General features: G+C 42.6%; 1 protein-coding gene across 1 annotated transcript; it reads right to left on the bottom strand.

Moving 5' to 3' along the window:
* Window positions 1-2,105: 2,105 nt before the first annotated feature.
* DCT (dopachrome tautomerase) lies at window positions 2,106-20,931 on the bottom strand. Its single transcript, XM_057401149.1, has 8 exons — window positions 20,318-20,931; window positions 12,024-12,323; window positions 10,466-10,566; window positions 9,179-9,345; window positions 7,391-7,570; window positions 7,150-7,285; window positions 5,555-5,756; window positions 2,106-3,361 (listed from the first exon to the last, which is right to left on the bottom strand). Exons 1-8 carry the CDS (start codon window positions 20,712-20,714, stop codon window positions 3,180-3,182), a joined length of 1,665 nt encoding a protein of 554 aa, XP_057257132.1. The 5' UTR covers window positions 20,715-20,931; the 3' UTR covers window positions 2,106-3,179.

Raw genomic sequence — 20,931 nt, 5'->3', positions numbered from 1 at the left:
GAATTATTTTAAGGGTGGGAGTGCAGTGGGGTAGTGATGATTACACCCATCTCAGCTTGAATTCTTTCAGGAGCGCATCTCCGATCCGACAGCAAAATGTCTAGAGTAAAAAGCGACCACAAAGACGGATGTGCTGGTCTGTCACCCTTCCCTGGACGACTGCTCAGTTATGAATCTGAGAGAAAAAAGTGATGGGCAGAAATGGACCATGGGCACCAACTGAGGTCAAGCTTTGCGTTGATTTGTAGGAGCAAAAACCCAGAGAGTGCTGGGCTCTGCGGAGATGTGGTATGGTGTGCTTTCAACAGTTTCCCTCATCTTAGGAGTCTATGGAAGCCTTTGAGAGTTCCTCTTAATCCCACTCCAGCAGCAACAGCTTCAGTACGATTTATACAACATGAGGTGGGAGGTATTTACTAACACCTGCATAAACCAGCAACAAAAAAAAAGTCCCTTTTCTGTAGGTTTAGATGAATGGAACGTTCATCTACAGAACATATAAAACCAACCTTTACTTGCTGTAGGATTTCCTCCATCCGTTTTTTAATGTGCTTGTGCTCAACTTCCTTTCTTTTGAAGCATTTCATGTAGAGATGACCTACCCTTCCCCCTTTCACCAAAGACACAACTGTCCTCGGTTTCTAGACTCAGACTGCACTTGAAGCAGGAGAAAAACAGCTTTCTGGTGTCACCAGGTAATTTTCCATTAAGCCGCAAGAGGGCAGGCTGTGCTCTCTAGACAGCTTGCCTCTGCCCGGTCTTCACAAGCAGCTCCTAACCAGTCTGCCCTAATTATTAAAGTAAGGGCCAGACAGCGGAAAGAGTAATGCATGGATCTCTGACCGCAGTATCTTTTATGTGCATATTATCAATCTAGTGTCCTCAATGTTTTGTTTTTTTCTGGAAAGGAAAATAGCTTTCCACTTAATTTACAAGCAAGAGCGGAGCAACTCTCCTTTGTTAGACAAAATCAGTTCTAAGAAGTTATCTGCTATTCTACATTTCTTTTAATTCCTCTCTACCCCACTGCCACTGTCATTTGCCCATATTCAGGGCAGCTTGCAAATCAGACATTTGGGACTCCAAGGTGGTGAAACTAGTCTGGTACCCTGTGACCCCAAGGGAAAATCTCATTCAACCTTGGAAATAGCAGCCTATCCTGTCTCCTAAGCTTTGGTGTTCATATCACTTGAAGGCCAAAAAGGTGTCAATGTCTGTCCAAAGGCATCTCTCTAAATCAGTATTTAGCATTAACTGGTGCACGTTTTGGCTTGCTCTGACTGGAGAAAAGGCTTCAGAGAGACCTGTTTGTGGCTTTTCGTTTCTTGGCCAGTGGTATCTTATTCTCTTCCCTTGTTATTTTCCCTTATCATTGTTTTAGCTGATAGTAGTGGTGGTGATTTGTTGCTGGACTGTTCTTGTCTCAACCCGTAGGAGTTGCACTCTTTCGATCCTCCTCCCCGTTCCTCCGGGAGCGGGGAAGGGGAGAACACTGGCGGGGGGGGGACGGACCTCGATTGTTGTCAGCTCGGCACCACTCACTGGGAGTGAGTGAACAAGTTACCTGACTGGGTTTAAACCACGACATGCTGGAAAGCGTCTGACATCTTCTTGAGAAGGGCATGTGGAGAACCTCAGACCTAGCTACAGACTGAAACTGATCATGGTCTAACCAATATGACATATGCCCAAGCCAGGTCCCTGGAGACCTCCTCTGATGTCCTTAGCACCATGTAACACTGGTCCCTACATGTCAAAACCACCCAAAAGGCAGCCTGGATTGGGAGCTCAGCACTGGGCTGAGCAGCTGTACAGAAAGTGCTGAACCATTGACATCTTGGGCATAAGCCAGGAACAAGTATGCTGGGACCCCCAAAAGGCATTACAAAAGAGCAGAAATAGCAACAGATCATTGTCCACTTGATGCAGCAAGGGAGATCTGAGCATGTGGTGAGCAAATCAGAAATTTTCTTTGTCCAAAAAAGTCTGCATTTTAGAGGTAAGTTTTGTGAGTTACAGATATCCAAAGCTAAATGAAGACTTATTGAGATCTTTCTAGTCCACACCACTAGTATTGAGCAGGCCTAGAAAAAAATGTCACAAAATTATGACTAACTGGAATTTTTATTCAAGGCTACAAAAGCAGATTTCTTGTAAGACTCAGGACCTAACAAAATGCAAAATCTGAGACTCCTTTAACATAACATATTAAGCACCAAAGCTGACACAATCTCTTCAGGACTTCATCTGCTGTGTAAAAACCCTGTCTCAAGGTAACATAGGAAAGCTACCTAAATGTGGTCCAAATCTATGGCTAAATAAAGAAATATACAGGGAATATATAAAAGAATGTTTATGATGGGGTCTAGGGAGTGCCATAGCCAAACCTGATTCCCTACCAGAAGACTGGGTAATGTGTATCTTAGTCTTGTTACCTTGAGCCCTGGATTCTGGACTTGGGAAATTTAAGTCTAGATTAATGAACAGTGCAGCAGAGCCAAAATAGAGAAGGATGAGCAACATTTTCAACTCTGTCAGAGGTCCTTAACATTAGGGGTAAAACACAAGTGTATACCTAGCTGACAGAGAGCTTCTGCTCTAAAATTTTACAAATATTGGAGGTTTGTCTACGTCTAACATCACTCTGATTGGGGATAACACACAGAATTGATCATGGTTCTGAAATAAACTGTGACCAGGGGGTTCTTATTGTATTTTGTCAAACATCACGAAACATTCTGAACCTTAAAAAAAGATTATGTTATTCAGCATATTTATTGATAATTGTAAAATAATATGTTATTCAAATATATATGTAGAATTCATAATTTTAAGCACACCTTAGAGCTGCTAAATGAAATCAAAAACACATTGAGGTGAAAATTTATCTTGGTTATTCAAGTTGGTTTTCTTCTATTTGTATTCTTACCTGTCTTGATCTAAATCTATAGAGGATGACTTACAAGTGTCACACAGTCCAGATAACATATGCTAATGAGAAAAGTCTGTCCTGTCTTGGGTCTTTCAACCAGACACTTCATTTATTACAGTTCACAAGATAACAAGAAAACCTGAATGAGAACAATGTAGTCAGCTGCCAAAGGAGTGTGTGATAAACTCTCAAGGAGGCAATCAAGGTCAGTTTCTACAAGAATAAGCAGAGAAACCGAGCAAGGGCTCTAGGCCTCTTCCATGTACTTTTTGGGGCTGAAGCTCACATTCATCAGTGGTTCAAAACCTCTTCTCTGCCTTCGGTGCTGGAAAAGTACAAGCAACAGAACAAGCATGGCCAGAGCTATAAGTGCTCCTCCAATTGTGGATCCAACCGTGACAGCCCACACTTGAGTTTCTTCAAAGGAACCTGGAAATATGAAAAGTCTGAAGTGAGGACAGCCGATAATTTCATTTTTCAAATCACATGGAAGAAAAACCATGTCCCACAGCCTGGTAATTATGATTGCTTGTGTAGCTTAGTGACCCACTGACCACAGGGGAAGCTGGTAATGTACCGTGTAACTGACACACATAACAGAGCCAGAGATGTTTCCTGCCAGAAAAGTCTACAGCTGAATTTAAATTTCAACCTCTCATACAAATTGAAGTCTTGAGAATGGGAAAGATTAACAGTGACAAGACCAAAAGACCATTCTCTTATCTAATTTGTCCAAAGTTATGAATGATTTAAGCAATTTTTTTCTATAATGACATTTCAGCCTAGCTGTTTCCAAGCAATTTGAGTCAACAGAAAACCCTCAAATTTTCCTAAGACCACAAAGCAGCCTATTGTCAAACTTTTAACTGAAAGCACTAATTAGCGACATTCTGCAGACCAACTCCAGATTTTATTGTCTGATTTGAACCACTTCTGAGGAACCACTATCATCTAAGATAATATTGTCCATTCTTAAAATAATACTGCTCCACTTGGCTGAATTTTGAGTTTTCTTTCATGCTTTCAGAAGCAAGAATTGCCTGCTCTCCTGCTCTGAAAAATAATACATATCATGAGATGGCAATAATTACATTTGCCTAAATAGTCACAAAAAAACTCCCCAAAGGACTTGAGGTATTCGGAAGTTAAGAAGACATGCAGGTTTAAGGAGACATGGCTCAGGGAGATATCACACTGATCTGTAAAATCTAAAAGTTGTGTGCCCCAATCTGCAGTCTCTGTCAACAAGAGTCAAGGCAATCATGCCCAAATTCAATGAGGTCCCAAAATCGTTTACCGCTTTACCATTTTCAAGTAAAAGCCAGCAGGGTATATTGATTTCTAATGTGGTTACATGAAGTAGAATTAGCAACCCATATATCTAGATAAAAGGGAAAGGCTTGGATGTGAAAACTTTGCCTGAACACAGACAATGCAGACAGGGATAGATACACAGCTTCACAGAGAGCTAACTGTTTAGGTGGGAGTAGAATAGCCGCAGAATCACAAGATATCTTTGTTCCCCTCTGCATACCTCATGCTCAAGGGGCAGTAGCATTCCAAAGCAGGAGGTGGGACAGTATTCCAAAAGGAAGAAAACTTAAATTTCATAAAAGGGGAAGTTTTAATTTTTAGCAAAAATTCTGGAGACACCTCTGAGAAAAGCACTGCAGAAGCAGCTAGCAAACCTCCCTAAGTCAGGGCTGTCCCGTGTGAATGCAGCCTGAGGACAAGGTTTTCAATCTTTTGCAGTCTATAGACCTTTAAACAGTCTCCACAGATTAAAATCACAGATGCATGGTAAGCATTTAGAAGAAATTCCTGGCCACATAGGTTAGATAAGCACCTACTGCCTCCCAAAGGAATACAGAGGTGAAGAAAGTAACTGTTCCAATTTAATCTTTGGCAAAGCAGCTGAAGCTTGATTTTCATGCATCTGTTACACTTGTAACTGCAAGTTAAGTAACTGCAACTTGTGTTGCAAAATTTGGATTTTGTGTATAAATACTTTGCTTTCTTGCTTTTTATATTTAGCTGATTTGTGTCAAAGGTAATTTCAAATTAACAGACAAACCCTAAGGCACATCACACTTACAGACATGGAAAAGCATTAAAATTAGGGGTTTATAACATAAAACACCCAGGTACATCTCCCCAGGGTATCTAAAGATCAACGGAGTTCATCTCTAGTAAGATTTCCAGCACATTATTACTCAGGGCCCTGTTCAAAACAAGAATTTTCTAAAATGACTGGCATTAGCCAGACAGGCTCCCTGGCAGAGTGCCTGACCTCTTGACAGGTTAAAGGACCCTGTAACAGGTATAAACAGTGCTGGCAATGGGAGCCAAAATCAAAGGCTCCTTCAGCCCCAAAGAATCGTTATTGTCAAGAATGGAGCAGTTGAAGTTGATGCATTTTGCAGAAGAGTAAACTAAGTACATGCAGACTCGTACTTTCCACAGCTTACATGGTGAGTTGCAACTACCAGTGTGTGCTTGCTAGCAACAATGTGAACAGACCCATGCCTATTGTGAAAGGTGCCTTATTTTCCATATGCCTGTGTCACTGAAAACATGAGCAGTCTCATCGCTTGGAACAGCCTGCACCCCTCTGCAACATACCTGGCAGGTCAATGGCATAGGTGTAGCCAAGCTGCTCCGCAGTTTGGAAGAGCTCATTGTTGGTCACAGGAGGGAAAAAAGGGACCATGTTGTAGAGTCTGTTGTGACCGATGGGGGCCAGCTGCTCAGGCCAGGCATTGTCAGGGGGGTTAAACCGTTTCATCCACTCGTCAAAGATGGCATCAGTAAAGGAGTGAAGAACCTGCAAAGCCAGTCATGGGCAAGCACATTTATTAAGCTCTTTCAGAACTTGGCAGCATTTAAAACACTCTCACCTAACGTGGCAGCAGCTTTTGAAAGAGAGAGAAGAGAGCAATCTAATTTAGGTGGGTTTTACAGAACAAGAAACCAGGAAAGCTCATGGGAATCAAGTAAATTGCTCTATATAGGACATTTGGCAGTATACATCCTTATTGCTGCTTTTTCATAATAAGCTCTTCATCCAGATGGCTTAATATCAGCTGGCTATTGAACAGGCAGGCCCATCCTCTCTGCTGAGGGCCCTCTGACCTCATTCAAGTGAATATATCTCTCAAACATATTTTAACCTCTCTCGTCTCTGAGCAGATATGGAAAATTGCATGAAATTTGACTCCTTCATGTTCATTTTAAAGTGCGCCACCAGCTCCACAGCACTCGTGAATTAGATCAGGTTTTTCCAGTGAGTTTATAAGTCCATAAAGCACTAAAATACAGGAAAGTTGTTTCTGGCAACTGTAACAGATGTCTGGGGCAATTCAAATTAATTTATGAGGTACTCACGGGTTTTTTATTACAGCCTTGGAAAAAACTTAGTAAATATCCATAGAAAATAAACTTGCACATAACATTAGAGCATTGTGAAATGAAGATTTCATTGTGTAAGAAAGAAATTAATGTAGGAATTCAAGAATTATTAAGGAAATAAGCTGAAGAACAATACATAAGTATTTGGACTAATTTCTCCAATAAAAGACTGAAAACTTAAAGGTAAGAAAAAAATCATTGCACAAGAATTTATCTATGTAATCACTATGGTTTAACAAAGAAGAAAATCAATTAGCATAAATTTATTAGAAGACAAAGATGTGCAAGCAGAGTCAACTGTTGGCATTTTATTCACACAGTGGTGTTTGTGCTGTTCATTGCAGTGCAGCACTGTACCAGAGCACCAGTGAAACCACATTATTTCTATTTCCCAAGAGCCCCTGAGATCAGATGTGCTTCTTTTTAGCCTGTGAAATTCGAAACAAAGGAGCAAACTGCTCAGTCTACTGCTCTAAATTAACAAGCCCCACTTTCAGTTTACCTTGTTGCTGTAAAATTGTCTGGTATAACCCATTAAATTTAGATACCACCTGATGAAAGGACTGGGGGCAACGTAACTTGGAATAGCAGCTTTTCTCCCTAGAAACTTATTTTATATTTTGCAAATCCCTCCGTATTTGACCGTTGTGCAGGCTTAGCAGTGTTCAAGAAAAGATACAAAATTTTTCTTTTCTACTTAAAAGACTTATTTTTTGGAATTCACTTGATTTCTGCTCTGCAAATCTCTGGTGAGATAGGTGCCTTTCAGCCACAGCCAATGCCACTCACACTGGGGAAAAAAGACATACCACAAAGATGGGATCGTTGGCAGCTGCGTGAGGGAGAGCACTGGTCCCATTCAGGAAAGAGTGAACCAAATTATGAAGGCTCAGCATTGGTGAGTTAAGGGCTCCACTTGGTTTATCGAAGCCCTCTAGTGCATTCCTGCAGATAGGTAAAAGCAGCATCCAGTAACCATATTTTGCTGAGAGATGCTCACATAAAGAAAACCTGTGACCCACCCAGCTCTGGAGAAGCTGAAGAACAAACCTGAAACTGAAACTGGAATTGCGGAAAAAGGGGGGGCTGTCAAAATCCTGCAGGGAAAGGCACCTCCTGACATCCTCTGCAGTGGGTAGCTGCTTGCTGGAGCTCCCAGGCGGCCTCCTCCGCAGCGGCCCTTCATCACTCCCATTGCACAGCGTGACCAGGCGGTTGTAGTCATCCAAGCTGAGGGTGAAACAGAAACACAAGTCAGCATAAGGTGAGGACTTGTTGGCTTTTAGACCAAGGCTTTTAGAACAAGGCCTTGGCTATACGTGTGAGAGAGCAGGGGTCAGGGACTGACACCTCCTGGGGTACCTCAGTCTACCTCTTGTGTCCTGGGAGATAAACTCATTGCAGAACTGCCACTGTGCCATACTTTACTGTGGCTCTGCATCCTCTGTGGACCATCAGTCATTTGGACAAGAGTTACCAGGTTCATTGTCCACAGAGAGAGGATGCTTCAGAAAAGCAAGCACAACTCCCTTCACACCTTCTCTCTCAAGGGCTTTGGAAGAACAGCTTTTGCCAAACAATAGAAAACATTCTTTTGAATTCTGAACTGACAAACTTTAAGTCCCGAGTAAAGACTAATTTTTTAACTCAAAAAAGAGGGAAAACCCACTGTGGAGCTGCAGGGTGGGCTGAGAAAATGCAAGGAATAACAGAAAATGGGACTTCACTTTCCATCCCTCATCTCCTCTAGAAGAAAAGCAAATGCAATGCTTTCCATACTCTTTTTCAGGGTCTGGAGGACAACCTGCTTTTGCAAGGGTTGCCCAGTAGCTGATGGTGAGCAAGTCCTTTATACCAGGGAGAGAAAGAGGAAAGAAGGAGGAGAAAAACAGTGTAACACTTGTGAAAAAATTCTGTGCTATTCAGTGTGAGATGAAACTGCATTTTCGGAAACTCCTGAAGTAAACAAAACCTCTTCTTTGTTTGACCTTGTCAAGGCAAAAGTTTAGTCACTTCAGTTTTCAGAAAAAACAAAGCCCTATTTATCTTAGAGAAAAAGTAGAGGTGAGATTTAAAGCCAAGTAGTGCCTAAAGCTAGAATTTCAAGTAGCTCTTTAGGTACCCAGAGAAAGAGACTCTTTTGAAAAGCCCTAAGCTCTTGGTACCTCCATCTGACTGATTGCACACTATTCCTGCTCTGAAAGGAGAATGTTATATGGGTATTGTAACAGGCAGCATCGTATGTCATAAGCACCACAGTCCTGCATGTGAATAACCTGTCAAAGCCCTACTCTCACCCAGATCAGTGTATGCCTACAGAGAGCTGGCAGAAAGTTCCTGGTTGCCCCTGTGTTGTTTTCCATGTGAAATCTCAGGCACTTTGAAGTCAGTCACCAAGCCGCACTAAGTATTTCAGGGTCTCACCCAATACAATGGAACAGATTTTTCAGCCTATCTCTAGCTTCCAATATGCCAAAACAGTTTTCTGTTTCTGCTGTCAGAATCAGTTGGGTTAGGGAGAATCAACATGCAGGCATTTCTTCTTTTAAAAGATACTTGCCGATGTGCAAACTCTGCACTTTTGGCATCCTCAAAATGGCTGAACTGACTAAAATCCTGTATCAAAAGAGTCATCTTTAAAAAATATACTTCCATAATACCAGGGAGAGAATTTACACAGCACTATCTATGCACACACTGACCATGATACCCAGTTTTAAAAAAGATGACTTGGCTTTTTTCCTGCCTCTCACCCACTGAGAGGGGAGCCCATGCTGTCAGTACCGAATTAAAGCAATGTTTGGTCAGTATGCAAGCTTGCCTTGGATATTCTCATACCTGTTACAAACTATTTGCCACTGGGAGAACCTGGAGTTCAGGCTGATCAGTCCCAGGTCACCTGGCTGTGGTGCCCCGAAGAGCTGGTCCGTGCAGATGTCGCACTCGTTTCTACCCGTGGCAAAGTTCCAGTAGGGCAGCGCAAAGGAATCGTTGCCTATCAGTCGCTGCAATGGACAGAAACATGTTAGAGAGAATCACCTTCAAAGGAAAGAGGAAGAAATGGACTCCTGCAAGATTTTTTTATTGGGTATTCATTGCATATTTCACTGGATAGTCTACTTTTTGTTCTGTGTTTCAGCTACGTGCATTTCAGTGTTGCTTCAACTCCTTTCAAGAGATTGGGGCATTAAGTCGGTCGTAGCAAATACATTGTACTAGTTTCTATACTGTTGGACTGCACTTCTTTTGGCCATGTTAAGCTTTCTGCCAACTCAGAGACCATGCAGGAGAACAGGAACAGCCTGAATTGAGCCGTAAGCAACAAAGAGGCTTTCTGAGTGATGTAAGTGGGTAATGGGTAAAATTGTGCATGTGGTTTGCTTTCGCTCTGGAAAGCCTAGCCCTAGGCAAGAATCTGAACTTGTATTAATAGAGGAATACAGTGCATTTGCTTGTGCTTGCTTGTTAGCTACAATTTCACACAAGTGAGATCCTGAAGATATTTTGATATCAACCATTTTCATTAGAGAACTGCAAGGCTGGAATACAGTAACGTTGCCAATGTAGAAGTAATGCAACTGGAAATGAGTCAATGCTTCGGCAACTGACTGTCGGCAGCATTAGCATATATTTCTTTTAAAAATGCATTGCTAAATATATGTATGCATTAAATGTACACATTGGCACATTTAAAGAGGTTGCTATTTAGATTTGCATAATACTTAGATTTGCATAATATTTAGATTTGCATAATATTTAGAGTTGCTTTCATTAGGATGGTATCTTCAGCATCACCAGACGATACCTGTTGCCATGGTTTACGTGTATGTGTTGCTTTGATTTTGTTAAAAAATAGTGTTAATTCACAGCTTCTGTCCTCTGTTGTGGAGATGAAATAAAAATCTCCATGATAACCTTCACATCATTGTTCACAGTGAGAAACTGATCAGTACCTGGAAAGCACTAATTTCACTTTAAACAAGAAAGGATCAGTGAGCAAACACTCCTGGGAGTTTAGGTAAGAAGCTATCCTAGGAAATAGGTTACCCTTGTCTGACTCAACAAAGTCGCATAGTAAAAGATAGATAGAATCTGAATGAGGAGCAGGAAGACTGTTCAGCTAACCTGTAGGTCTCTCTCCAGCAATAGCAAATGGTACCTATGCCAAGTAACAAAGGCAGGTCCTTGGTGGGAGAAATCAATACCTGTGAACGGGTGGCCAGGTCCTACAAAGGGAAGATAAAATAAGCACTTAGGCACCAAATGAGGCTTGAGAGAAAGACAGCACATTCTGCTATTGCCTGGAGTGGAGTTAAATAAAAACCTGCAGCTCTGCACCTTTGGACAGAGCATGCACATCACAAGCTACAACACTTACCTGGGACAAGTGAAAAAAACTGTGGCTATTCACTTCAATGCTTCTCAAAACTTCGCACTCCCCTTAAAGTTGGACATTGTGAAGATTTCTTATCTGTTTAATGGATTTTGCTTTTAAGAAACATTTTTATTGTCTGAAATCTGAGCTCCTTGCTAATATGTACTGCATTATCTCATTCTCTTGATCAGCTGCAGGACCTACACAATGTATCAATAGAGAACCTCAGCATTTTCCATAACCTGCCAACAGTAATTCAATGTTCTTTGCCAATTTTCTTTAAATTGTACTTATTATATCTTGTATTGTGTTCTTGTTATTACACATGAGAATTAAGGCACTCAAAGGCTGGAGGCTTCAAACCACATATGGATTTATTACTGCAGCAAGCTTCAATCCACATATGAATTTATTTATCACTGCAGCAGTACTAGAAGTTGCCTCTTTCCCTTTCCACATTTCTGTGCTGTCCCTGAAGGACCTTTGCTCTTGCTAGGCTAGAGAATGCTTCTTTCAGCCCTGCAAAATAGAACAGTGTCAGAAGGATGCACTGAAGAAAACCCACTGCAGAGTAGCAGATACCCTCTAGCAAGGAGGTAGATATGGGTTGTTCAGCTTGCACATAGGACTGGCAGGTAGAAAGGTCATACTAGTGCTGCCTCCAGTGAGAGCTAGTCTTTGCAAAATGGGCTTAGCATAGGTACTTCTGCCTAGAAAAGCTATGAGGACTGGAATTCATATCTGGGAGAAATCATAGTGTTAGAGACCCAGACCTCTGACCTGGTTTGGTTTTAAAAGCTAGCTGTGGTTGGTCAGGCAAATCCCATCCTTAGACACTTGCTGATGGCTACAGAAAGCAGTAGTACTCTGGTCCCAAACATGTCTGCATGTTCTCTGCCTTCACTGCAGAGCCCTTTCCTTCTGCTCCTGCATTTACCTTGTCCTATGAAGTAAGAATGCCTTTTTGAAGTCAGTCACTGTCTGACCACACTTCAGTTCACCCAGCAATGGGGCCTGTGAACCACTCCTCTGTCAGACAGAAGATGCACCGCGAGTGTGGCTGGTGTACTCCAGCAGCCATGGGGTGAGGAGCCAGAGCACAGCAGGTCTGAAGCACACCTCCCCGAACTGTGGATGACCACCAACTTCTCATCATCAACTATTTCACTCCTCAGATCTGCCCCTCCTGCGACTCACTGCTCAGGGAAGTAGCACAGCTGTAGTGAAGCATAGTTGTCTTTGTTCAGCAATGATACTTTTCACCCTTCCCTTTACCTGCAGAGCCCATTGGATAAGAAAACCACTAACCTAATAGTGTATCTCTGACTGAATAGTAATGAAGCCAAACAAAGTAGTTATAAATACTACAGTTGGCAATTTGTGGTTCCTCTCCCGTGGGACCAAGCAGGCTTCTCCAGTGCTGAGTTGCAATTACATAGTCTGGGTGAATGGTTGTCTTTGCACGGTCTAGAGCACTGAAGAACTGATCTCTCTCTTCTGGCGTCAGAGAGTGGACATCCTTCCTGACAACTGTTGGCTTCTTCATGTTGCATTCGGGGCCGCTCCAGCCGAACTTACAGTCACCACAGTTATAGCCAGCAAAGTTTCCTGAATCAGGAGAGAAAGAGAAGTCATGACATTGTGAATCAGGGAAAACTAACAGTGAATGCAGAAAAATTATGAATTAGTACTCTTTTCTGCCAGAGATGCCAGTTCCTGGAAGGGACAGCAGCTGAGCACACTGGCAGCTTTGTCAGTTGCCTAACCAGAAGGATGGCTTGTTTCCCAGAGACACAGCAGGGCCAAGAATCCCACTGAGCCAGTCGGGCTCAGATAATGGGCTTGATGCTCCAAGATGCCTCAGAGCTCCATGAAGCCCTCAGGCGTGAGAAGAGTCTCAGCGAACCGAGGGCTGAGCACTTCAGGTTAAGTGAAGTGCTTTGCTTAACTAGCTCTCAAGTACTCCCAGGCTTCCAGGATCAAAGCCAAAAAAGGGTCAGTTCACATGGATCCTTAGCACAGAAAAAAAAAAAATATCCCAAACAAAACAGTTCTCTTAAGAACAAAACTTTGGAAAAACTGATGCCTGTTAACAGTGTATCTGAGACCTGATACGATCCAGGATGAGCACCAGGGGTGCTGCAGGTCATGCTTTTAGCATTATTAAATGGTGCTGCAATAAGAGGCTGTGAAACACTGCAGTACCATCATTCCCCACTGGCATCATTCCTAAGGCAAGTAGTTGGGTCCGCTCTAGGCTATTAGCTCAGACTCTGAAAGAGCTCAGGAAAGCAGAGCTTTCTTCAAGCATGGCCTATCATCCACCACAGCAGACTGCCAGCAGCAGCAGAAAGGCCCTTCTGGCGCTGCTGCTGCCTTTGTCTTTGCTTTGCCTTTTCCTGTCAGGAGAGATGGGGAGCAACCAACCAACTGCTCCTGCAGCAGACATCTGCCTCCTGCTGCACACAAGCAGGCTGCTGGCATAGCACTGGTGTAGGACAGTGGGCATTGCTGCCAGAGGAAAGAGGGAGCAGAAGAGCAGCCAAGGGTCCTCTGGGACTTCCACTCAATTCTCCAAAGTCTACACCGAAATTCCCTAATCCCAGCCTCCCTCCAACCCCACGTACACACTCACTCCACAACAACCATAGCATCATCTTCCAAAATGCCACAAAATCTAATTGCTCCCCATGCATATCGGCAGTGCTAGGCTAGGACAGGCTTTGGGCTAACACAGAGATGAGGTATTGGTCTACGAAGTGTTCCTCAATAGGCAGATGTCCCTCAGCTGTAGGGTTGAGTCTATGAGCAGAGCAACACTTAACACTAAAGTAAGATTTCAGATTGTCATAGACTGCAGGGCTTATTACCAGATCCAAAGACCCCCAGGCTGCAAGGATTGTTACCAAGAAGGCTCTGTAGCTTATGGCTAGCTCTATGATAAGGACTGCTGAGCTCTAAACATTTGTGACACACTCCTGTGAGACTTACCAAGAGGATATGGGCCCTTTTAACTGTAGGTATGGAGACCTTATGTTTACTTCAGAAGCTCTGACAACTATAGGTTTACATGCTATCATAAAGCTTAGGACCACTGCTAAGGTTAGAGATCACAAAGGTGAAGACTTCAGCTAGGTTTTGGACTGTGCATAGCCCAATGACATTCCATGGGGACAGCTTCCAGGTGTGTGGCTTATATTTTGTCCTGTTACAGGTAGGAGCATCTGGGCTTAGCTGCCACACCAGTTAGAACAGAAGTCACCCAAAGCCAGGGGCCTGCATTTGTTTAGGGGGATGAAGACATGCCAGAAAAAGCAAGCAGTTTATAGTTTTGCAAAAGAAATAAGATAGCATACATTACTATGATGAGGGCAGAGATTAAGATAGGGAACATGGAAAGTTGATTTTATCACAGTATCCTGAGAATCCCAACAGAAGAGCACAATTGTTGTGAATTTGGTGTATTCCACTATCTGGATACTTGCTCACTCTTGACAACTCAGCCTAGCCATTAGGGCCCATCACATACTCCAGCCTGGACTGACCAGATGACAAATATCAGGAATATCTTGAAACACTGCCTCAATTATGCTATGTGTATTGTGCAAGTTTCAGTACCTGGACCATGAACATCTGGAAAGCAGCTGTTTTCCCCTCATGACCAAAGGTACAATTCAATTCTTTTTAAGAGAAGGGGCCAAAGCAGAAATTAACCATGAAAAGATCTGCCAGCAACCTTTTTTTAAGACTGGTGATCACACTTCCGTTAATTCGAATGACCCATCTATTCACAGTGTTGGATAAGCATCACACTGAAACATAGCACTAACAGAACCAAAGTTAGGGCAGGACCACGTTTCTCCTGTCTGGTCTTGGTACCAGAACAAGACTCCACCACTCACTTGCTGAGGCTCTGATGGTGCCTATTCCTTTCACAATGAGAGCCCTGTAAATTCATCCAGCTCTTGATACCCATGCTCATTTTATCAGACAATACCCATATTTTAGGTATATTTTATGCTCCTTCCTGAGGCTATGAATAGGAATTTGCAAAAGCCTGAAGTTATGAGTTATCTTCATGGGGAAAAAGCTTATATCCACTTGTATGGGATCTGGAGCCAGGTAGACCAATGAGTCCTCACCTGTTTCCTTTGGACAGGTGCTAATTAAATTCAATTGATGCTCTGCAGAATTAACCAGCTTAACCACCTAATCTATGAAGTAAGCCAAGTGGTCCTTCACCCAGTTCTCCCCCTGACACTTTTCAGTGGGAGATCAGCTTTTACTGAATAAGGAGGACTGCAGTGAGGAAGACACTGGCAAACAGGAGACAATTTCCAAGTGAAGTTCTGCTGGTTGTGTGGAACATTTTTGTATCATCTGCAGATCTATTTGGCAATGTTCTCTTGACAGAAATGCACACAACAGCAACACTTCATGAAATAGAAAGTTGCTTTTTGTCATTTTTTTTCAGCAGACTCCATGCATCACAGGACTGTCATTATGAAATGGTGAGGAGCTGATGGAGGTCTGGGATTTCCCACACTGCAAACAGGAATGACTGCAGTACCCAGACCCAGGTATTTTATGTCTCACCCAAACCACTTTTTCAGCCGTTGTTTCTCAAGCATTCTACTAGGCCACTGGTCTGGAAATGATGCATTGCTGCTTTCAGAAAGTCCATTTACTGCCTTGTGGACTTCCCAGATGATAGCACTATGAATTGTTATGTCCCAGTCTCTTACAACTTAACTTCAATTTCTGTTGCACTGGTGATGGTGGACTCCAACTATACAGCTCTAGGAAAGCAGGAAAAGCAATCTCATGTTATCACGATATAACACACAGTAGACATTTTCAGGAACACAGTGAGACCCTTTCAAGATCTTTTTTTTCAATACAGGGACCTTAGGAACCTCCAAGGATTCATGCCTTAACACTTTTTTTCCTTCACTGACTAACAAGAGGCAATTCAGTGTACTACCTTCCCTTGGGCTATGCCAACAGCAGAGATAATTTTCACCTCTGGTGGTTTCTAGAGAATATGGTGTGAGAGGTCATTTTGGCACAGAGGCAGGAAACCATGTCACAGATGGGATACAAATGCTCCCTGCCTTTTCCACTGCTTTCAGAAATTACCATCATGCCGCCCCTGGGTAATAAAAGTCATCTGGGGTGTCTTCCCCCCTAACCCTTTTGTCTGGAGATGGGATCACATGCCTTGGGAACTTTCTTCTGTGTCTAATCTTACCATCATTAATAATGCTCTTTCCCAGTCAAGTTGGGTGAATCTGGCTGTTTCTGTAGGCACTATGGCCACGCAGCTTCCCCTAGTGGGTCAGTCCATGGGCATGACATTGAGAAAAAGACACTTCTTATGACACAACACTTGGTATGCGTTAACATATATCACTGGTGCATGCTAACACCAGGTATCACATACCACTGTAGCTGCTCCTCCATCCCAATGATTGCCTGACCCACAGGGATTTGCCTACCTCTGAGCAGTCATAGCATGTGGTTGGCCTTCAGACACTGAGCGTAACACAACTAAATAACCCCATCAATTTGGTGTCTTTTCTTCAGTAAAAAGGAATCCATCTAACACTCATCATCTTCTGCCTTGTTTTTTTGTACCAAGATGAAATTAGAACAGCTGCCATGCCTCTTCAATTCACAAAGACCAGCATAATACACACCATTTATCAGATGGGGAGAAAGGACCGTTTTCAGACTTCCATTAAAACAGGAGTTACATTAGATTTGAAAGACCAGCATACTGCAGTATCCCAAATGTAGAATCAGGATTGCTATCATGCAAGACAAATAGCTCTTTTCTTCTAGCTCTTCATCTCAACATACTGTTAGGCTATAGAATGTGGAAGATCTGTACCTAGCAGGGTCATCAAGGTATGGTTGCAATTTACTATTATTCTGCAGCCACATTGCCCTACAATAAGTAAATGAAGCATATTTTGTAACTACTTTGAAAACTCATTCTAACTAATGGGAGACCCATCATATCAGATACGTGGCTTACCTGGCAATTTGCTTACAGCTAAACAGTAGAACTTAAGCTTGATTATACATTGAACAGGAATGTGAAAAGATTTAAATATTTTTTTATCAAACAACTTCTACGGAAAAAGAATTAGAGTCATGTTCAACACATGTCCACATGTCAATCTTAAATGGTGGCTGGGAAAAAAATGAATTATGTTTAACTCTTCAGTGAATTCAAACTACATCATTGTTAATCACTGTCACAATCTGTACTAGCCACCACATGACTGACTGCAGTGACTTTTTCACAATAACCTTCTGTACTGAGTATTAAAATGTTATGGCAGATCTGTATCCCATTACCATAATTTTTTCCTTTAGAACTCAAAATAGCACTTAGTTCCTAAATCTTCTAAAACAGTATTCTTCTAAACTAAATTTAACTATCCCACCAAAATACTGCTTTGCTGTGTAACTACCTACAAGTGTCAATGTTCAGGGTTAGACCACTAAATCCAACATTTGGTCTATTTCAACACACCTTATTGAAAAACAAATTGCCCTTCACACAGTACTGCACGCTATCAGGAACTGTCATAAGGTCATTGAACTTTAAGAATTTATATAAATTGAATTAATACTGTGTACACCCAAATCAACTGTAGAACACATACAATGGATTCAAAATTGAAATTAGGAACTAAACCCTCTTTTCTATCTCCTGGCTACATTCATGCCATAACCCCTTCCTTTTTTCTACAGATTATATTTTTGCTGCCACCAACACAGAATGAAACATTCAACAAGAAGCATCCTGACAACAGACTTACAATTATCATTTTGATTACAGCTCTTTATACAAAAAGTGAGAATTGAAGCTGAATCTTTCTGTTGTACTAATCTAATTCTGTTACGTTTGTCCCCAGCTAAAGAGTCACTAGTGCGTATTATCTGCTAAAGCTTAGAAATGAAAATGTGGTTTTTTTCATTTTCCTTAGAAAATCTACATTAATTTGAGAGCAAATGTAAAAATAATCTGATCCCATAATAAATACTCATCAATATCTGTTTGTGTTAGGGATATTCTCCCCCCCCCCCGACATATTCAGCACCCAGGCCTGGATGGACGTGATATTAAGACACTTTTCCTCAGTGAACTGAACAAATAGCCAGATTTTCAGGGTTCCTTTTATCCTTAGCTAGTAAGTTTCCAGCAGATTAGTTTATTGCAAGAACTCCAGAATCCTTCTTTTGGAAAATCCTGGCCCCTGATCCTCACAACTCCTCCAGGTTTCCTACCGCACCACCATCAGCTATGTGACACATTTAAATGGCAGTGTCTAGGCAAATACAATCAGCTACATGGCAGCTGGAGTTCCCACAGCTTATCATTTACACCATGTTTAAACTATAAATTAAACAGTGCCAAGATGGCATTGGAACACGGCCGTTTATATTGTTAAAATGCCAGAAGGAGCCTTGGCACAGGTTGGAGTTTGCACTAGCCAGAAACTATTTCAAATAGGCAGTTTGCACATAGCATTCATTTGGAAAGTAAGATACCTTAATAGTCGACATGTACACTGTTCCATGTCCCTTTGAATGTGGATATTTAATTTATGTTACCTACCACAGGCATCATAGCCCTAGATGCCTAATAAAGGCCACATGTCACACAATCTAAAACTCTGATGTGCAGGCAGCTAACCAGTGTATGAAACAGAGTGAAAAAAGTGCAACAAAATACTAATAGACACAGACACACAATCGCCACCATTGTAAAAGCATCAGATCTAATTCAAACCCTGTGCAGTTGTGAACTTCTCAGTGTTCACCCAGGAATGCCTTTGCTTGTAGCATCAAGAAGGGTAGAGCCCAGGAAACCTTTCTGCAAATCATCCTTAAGGATGCCGTCCACATTATCTCTGGCATATTTAGAGAAATAATGACTGAAGTATACAAATGAAATAAAAACACAGTGGGAGAAGCTGGACTTCAAGAGCCAAGGAGAGCAGACAGCTCAGCAGAAGTAAGGCTGAATGAGAGGACAATACATTCTGGTCACATAACTTGGGACCCAGACATGCAAATATCAAAGACCAGTGCTAACCTTTACCTGGACAAGCAAATTAATGTCTGCCTATGCAGACCATGTCCATCTACACGGCTTACTCCTAGGTTTTGATGCCCTAATCATTTGGACTGGTGTATGCCCATGTGTTTCAGTGCTCTTCTGACTCATGGTCTATGCTTGTATGTGATATCGGTCTTCAGTTTTGGAGTTATGTAAGCCCTTAAAATGAAAAAAAAATTTATTCAATTTTTGTAAGTTGTCTGGAAAAGTACTTCCACACAAGTATTTAAAATCTAGTCAAAGGACAACATAAAAACCAATTATACTCTGAAGTCTCTTATGATTTTGAAGAGCTTCAGTAACACCATGTATAGTGTTACATAGCATGGAAGTCACCTGCCCCTACCTCTCCGCTTTCACTGGATAATAGTGCTGCAAAACTTAACATCATCGGCAGAAATTTTCTGCAGTGCTTCCTTCTCAGATTGATCTGGGCTTTTTTGACAGCGAAAGCCAAGACATATTTTAGACAAACCAGTTCAGCTAGTCCTAAGAATCAGCTTAAAGGAAAGCAAGCTATTCTTCCCATGTTAGAAAATTCATACAGTTTCATGTTCCCAACAAGACATCCTAAGCTGTATTTGACGTCTGTCTAGCAAGTGACTTCAGTGCTTGAGAAGTGCTTTTTGCCTAACTACTGGTACCATCTCCTACCAGCCCTGCAAAGCAGTCTGGGCTGAGGTTGCAGTTGCTGTTCATTTTAACCCTTCTTCAATCAGGGATGCTGCTGAGAAAGGGTCCTGTCGTCTTATTCTGCCCTGATGTCACCTTGCTATTCCCCCTCTCCTGCCAGTACTAGTGCACTGGTCTTATTGCAAGCTGGTCATTTTGGCCAGGTTAGTCTTCAAGTAGAACTTATCCCTGATTGTTTCACCTCCAGCATATGAAGACAGAAGCCCAAGCAAAGTCATGGGTGGGAGGGAGCAGCTGGAGACAGAGAGGAAAAGGACTGATGGCCTCTTAGCTGATTTACAAACTGAGTGAGCTGAAGACTTAGTTAACAACCCTGAGAAACACCATGGCATTTTCAGTGCACAGGGATATATCATGCTGCCAAGTTCTGTGCCAAAAGGAATATATCTCTGATCAACGATGATAAGATCTGATCAGATTGGAAGTGATCCACCACACCATGATTAGCAGTGACAGAGTTTTAAGGGCAGCACTGAAACATCCAAAACCCTGTGGAGAAAGGTGATGGATGGCTACAGGGACAGCTCCAGAGGCAAAGAGGAAAACCCAAAAGTTTGCATGAGAGAAAACACTTTTTAGACTCCACTGCTCTGAAAAAGAGCTGATAGTATCATGAACACAACAGTACTTTTAGGAAATGGATAATATTTGAAGTCTTCTTGTTGCCTTACACCACCAGGGATGTTTCTGGCCTTTGGAGCATCCAAACCTCCAAAGTGGATCTTTAGTGGACCCATCCATCCCCATCCCCTCACCCCAGCACCCCTCTCACCTGTGCACTGACAGCTCTGATTGAAGAAGTTGAGGGGCCACCGTTCCCGATCATCCACATTTCGAAGGGTGTAGGGCCCACTCCAGGGCCGAGTGTCTGCCTGCACGCCCTGACACCATCCCCGGCCCTGCAGGGACCCACAGATATTGCCTGGGTCTGTCCCCAAGGCTGGGCAGCAGCGCTTCGAGCGAAGGGTATCCACTGTCATGCAGGCACGGGGGAACTGTGCCTGAACCCTGGGGAGACAGCAGCAACCCAGGTAGCCCACCACAGCCCAGAAGAGCCACCTCAGGGTGCCCATTACGGCTGGGTGCAGGTTCTGCCTGTCTGCTGGACCTGAGTGAGTGGAGCAGGGAAATTGCCGCTGTGGGACAATCTGTCCTTGACGTGACTCCATGCCCCAGCCAACTGGGATAATCCCTCTTACTGCTGAGGATGCTGGTGTTGGGTGTTTGTTTAATCCTGGTCTCAAATTGTCTTGAATGCAGTTCAAAAGATGGATGCTTTAGCTCTGTGGTACCAGCCCAGCAGCCACGGCTTTGAGCAGGGTTTATATAGAGGTTGGGAGAAGCTCTCATTAGAGGGATTAGCACAGCACAAATCCTCGTGTTTTG

This window comes from Pezoporus wallicus, unplaced genomic scaffold (assembly GCF_028554395.1).
Source record: "Pezoporus wallicus isolate ANWC-B61680 ecotype Strahan unplaced genomic scaffold, APGP_CSIRO_Pwel_v1 contig_6944, whole genome shotgun sequence".
NCBI lineage: Eukaryota > Metazoa > Chordata > Aves > Psittaciformes > Psittacidae > Pezoporus > Pezoporus wallicus.
Note: the sequence above shows the minus strand (reverse complement) of the source record. Positions and strands in the feature narration are given on the sequence as shown.

What these genes read in the sequence shown, in the direction of transcription:
- DCT (XM_057401149.1), bottom strand. Translation starts at nt 20,714, where the DNA reads ATGGAGTCACGTCAAGGACAGATTGTCCCACAGCGGCAATTTCCCTGC. An exon ending in AGTCAGAGATACACTATTAG is followed by an intron (nt 10,567 to 12,023) that starts GTTAGTGGTTTT and finishes TTCCCTTTGTAG; the next exon opens with GACCTGGCCACCCGTTCACA. An exon ending in CCAACGATCCCATCTTTGTG is followed by an intron (nt 5,757 to 7,149) that starts GTATGTCTTTTT and finishes CTGGCTTTGCAG; the next exon opens with GTTCTTCACTCCTTTACTGA.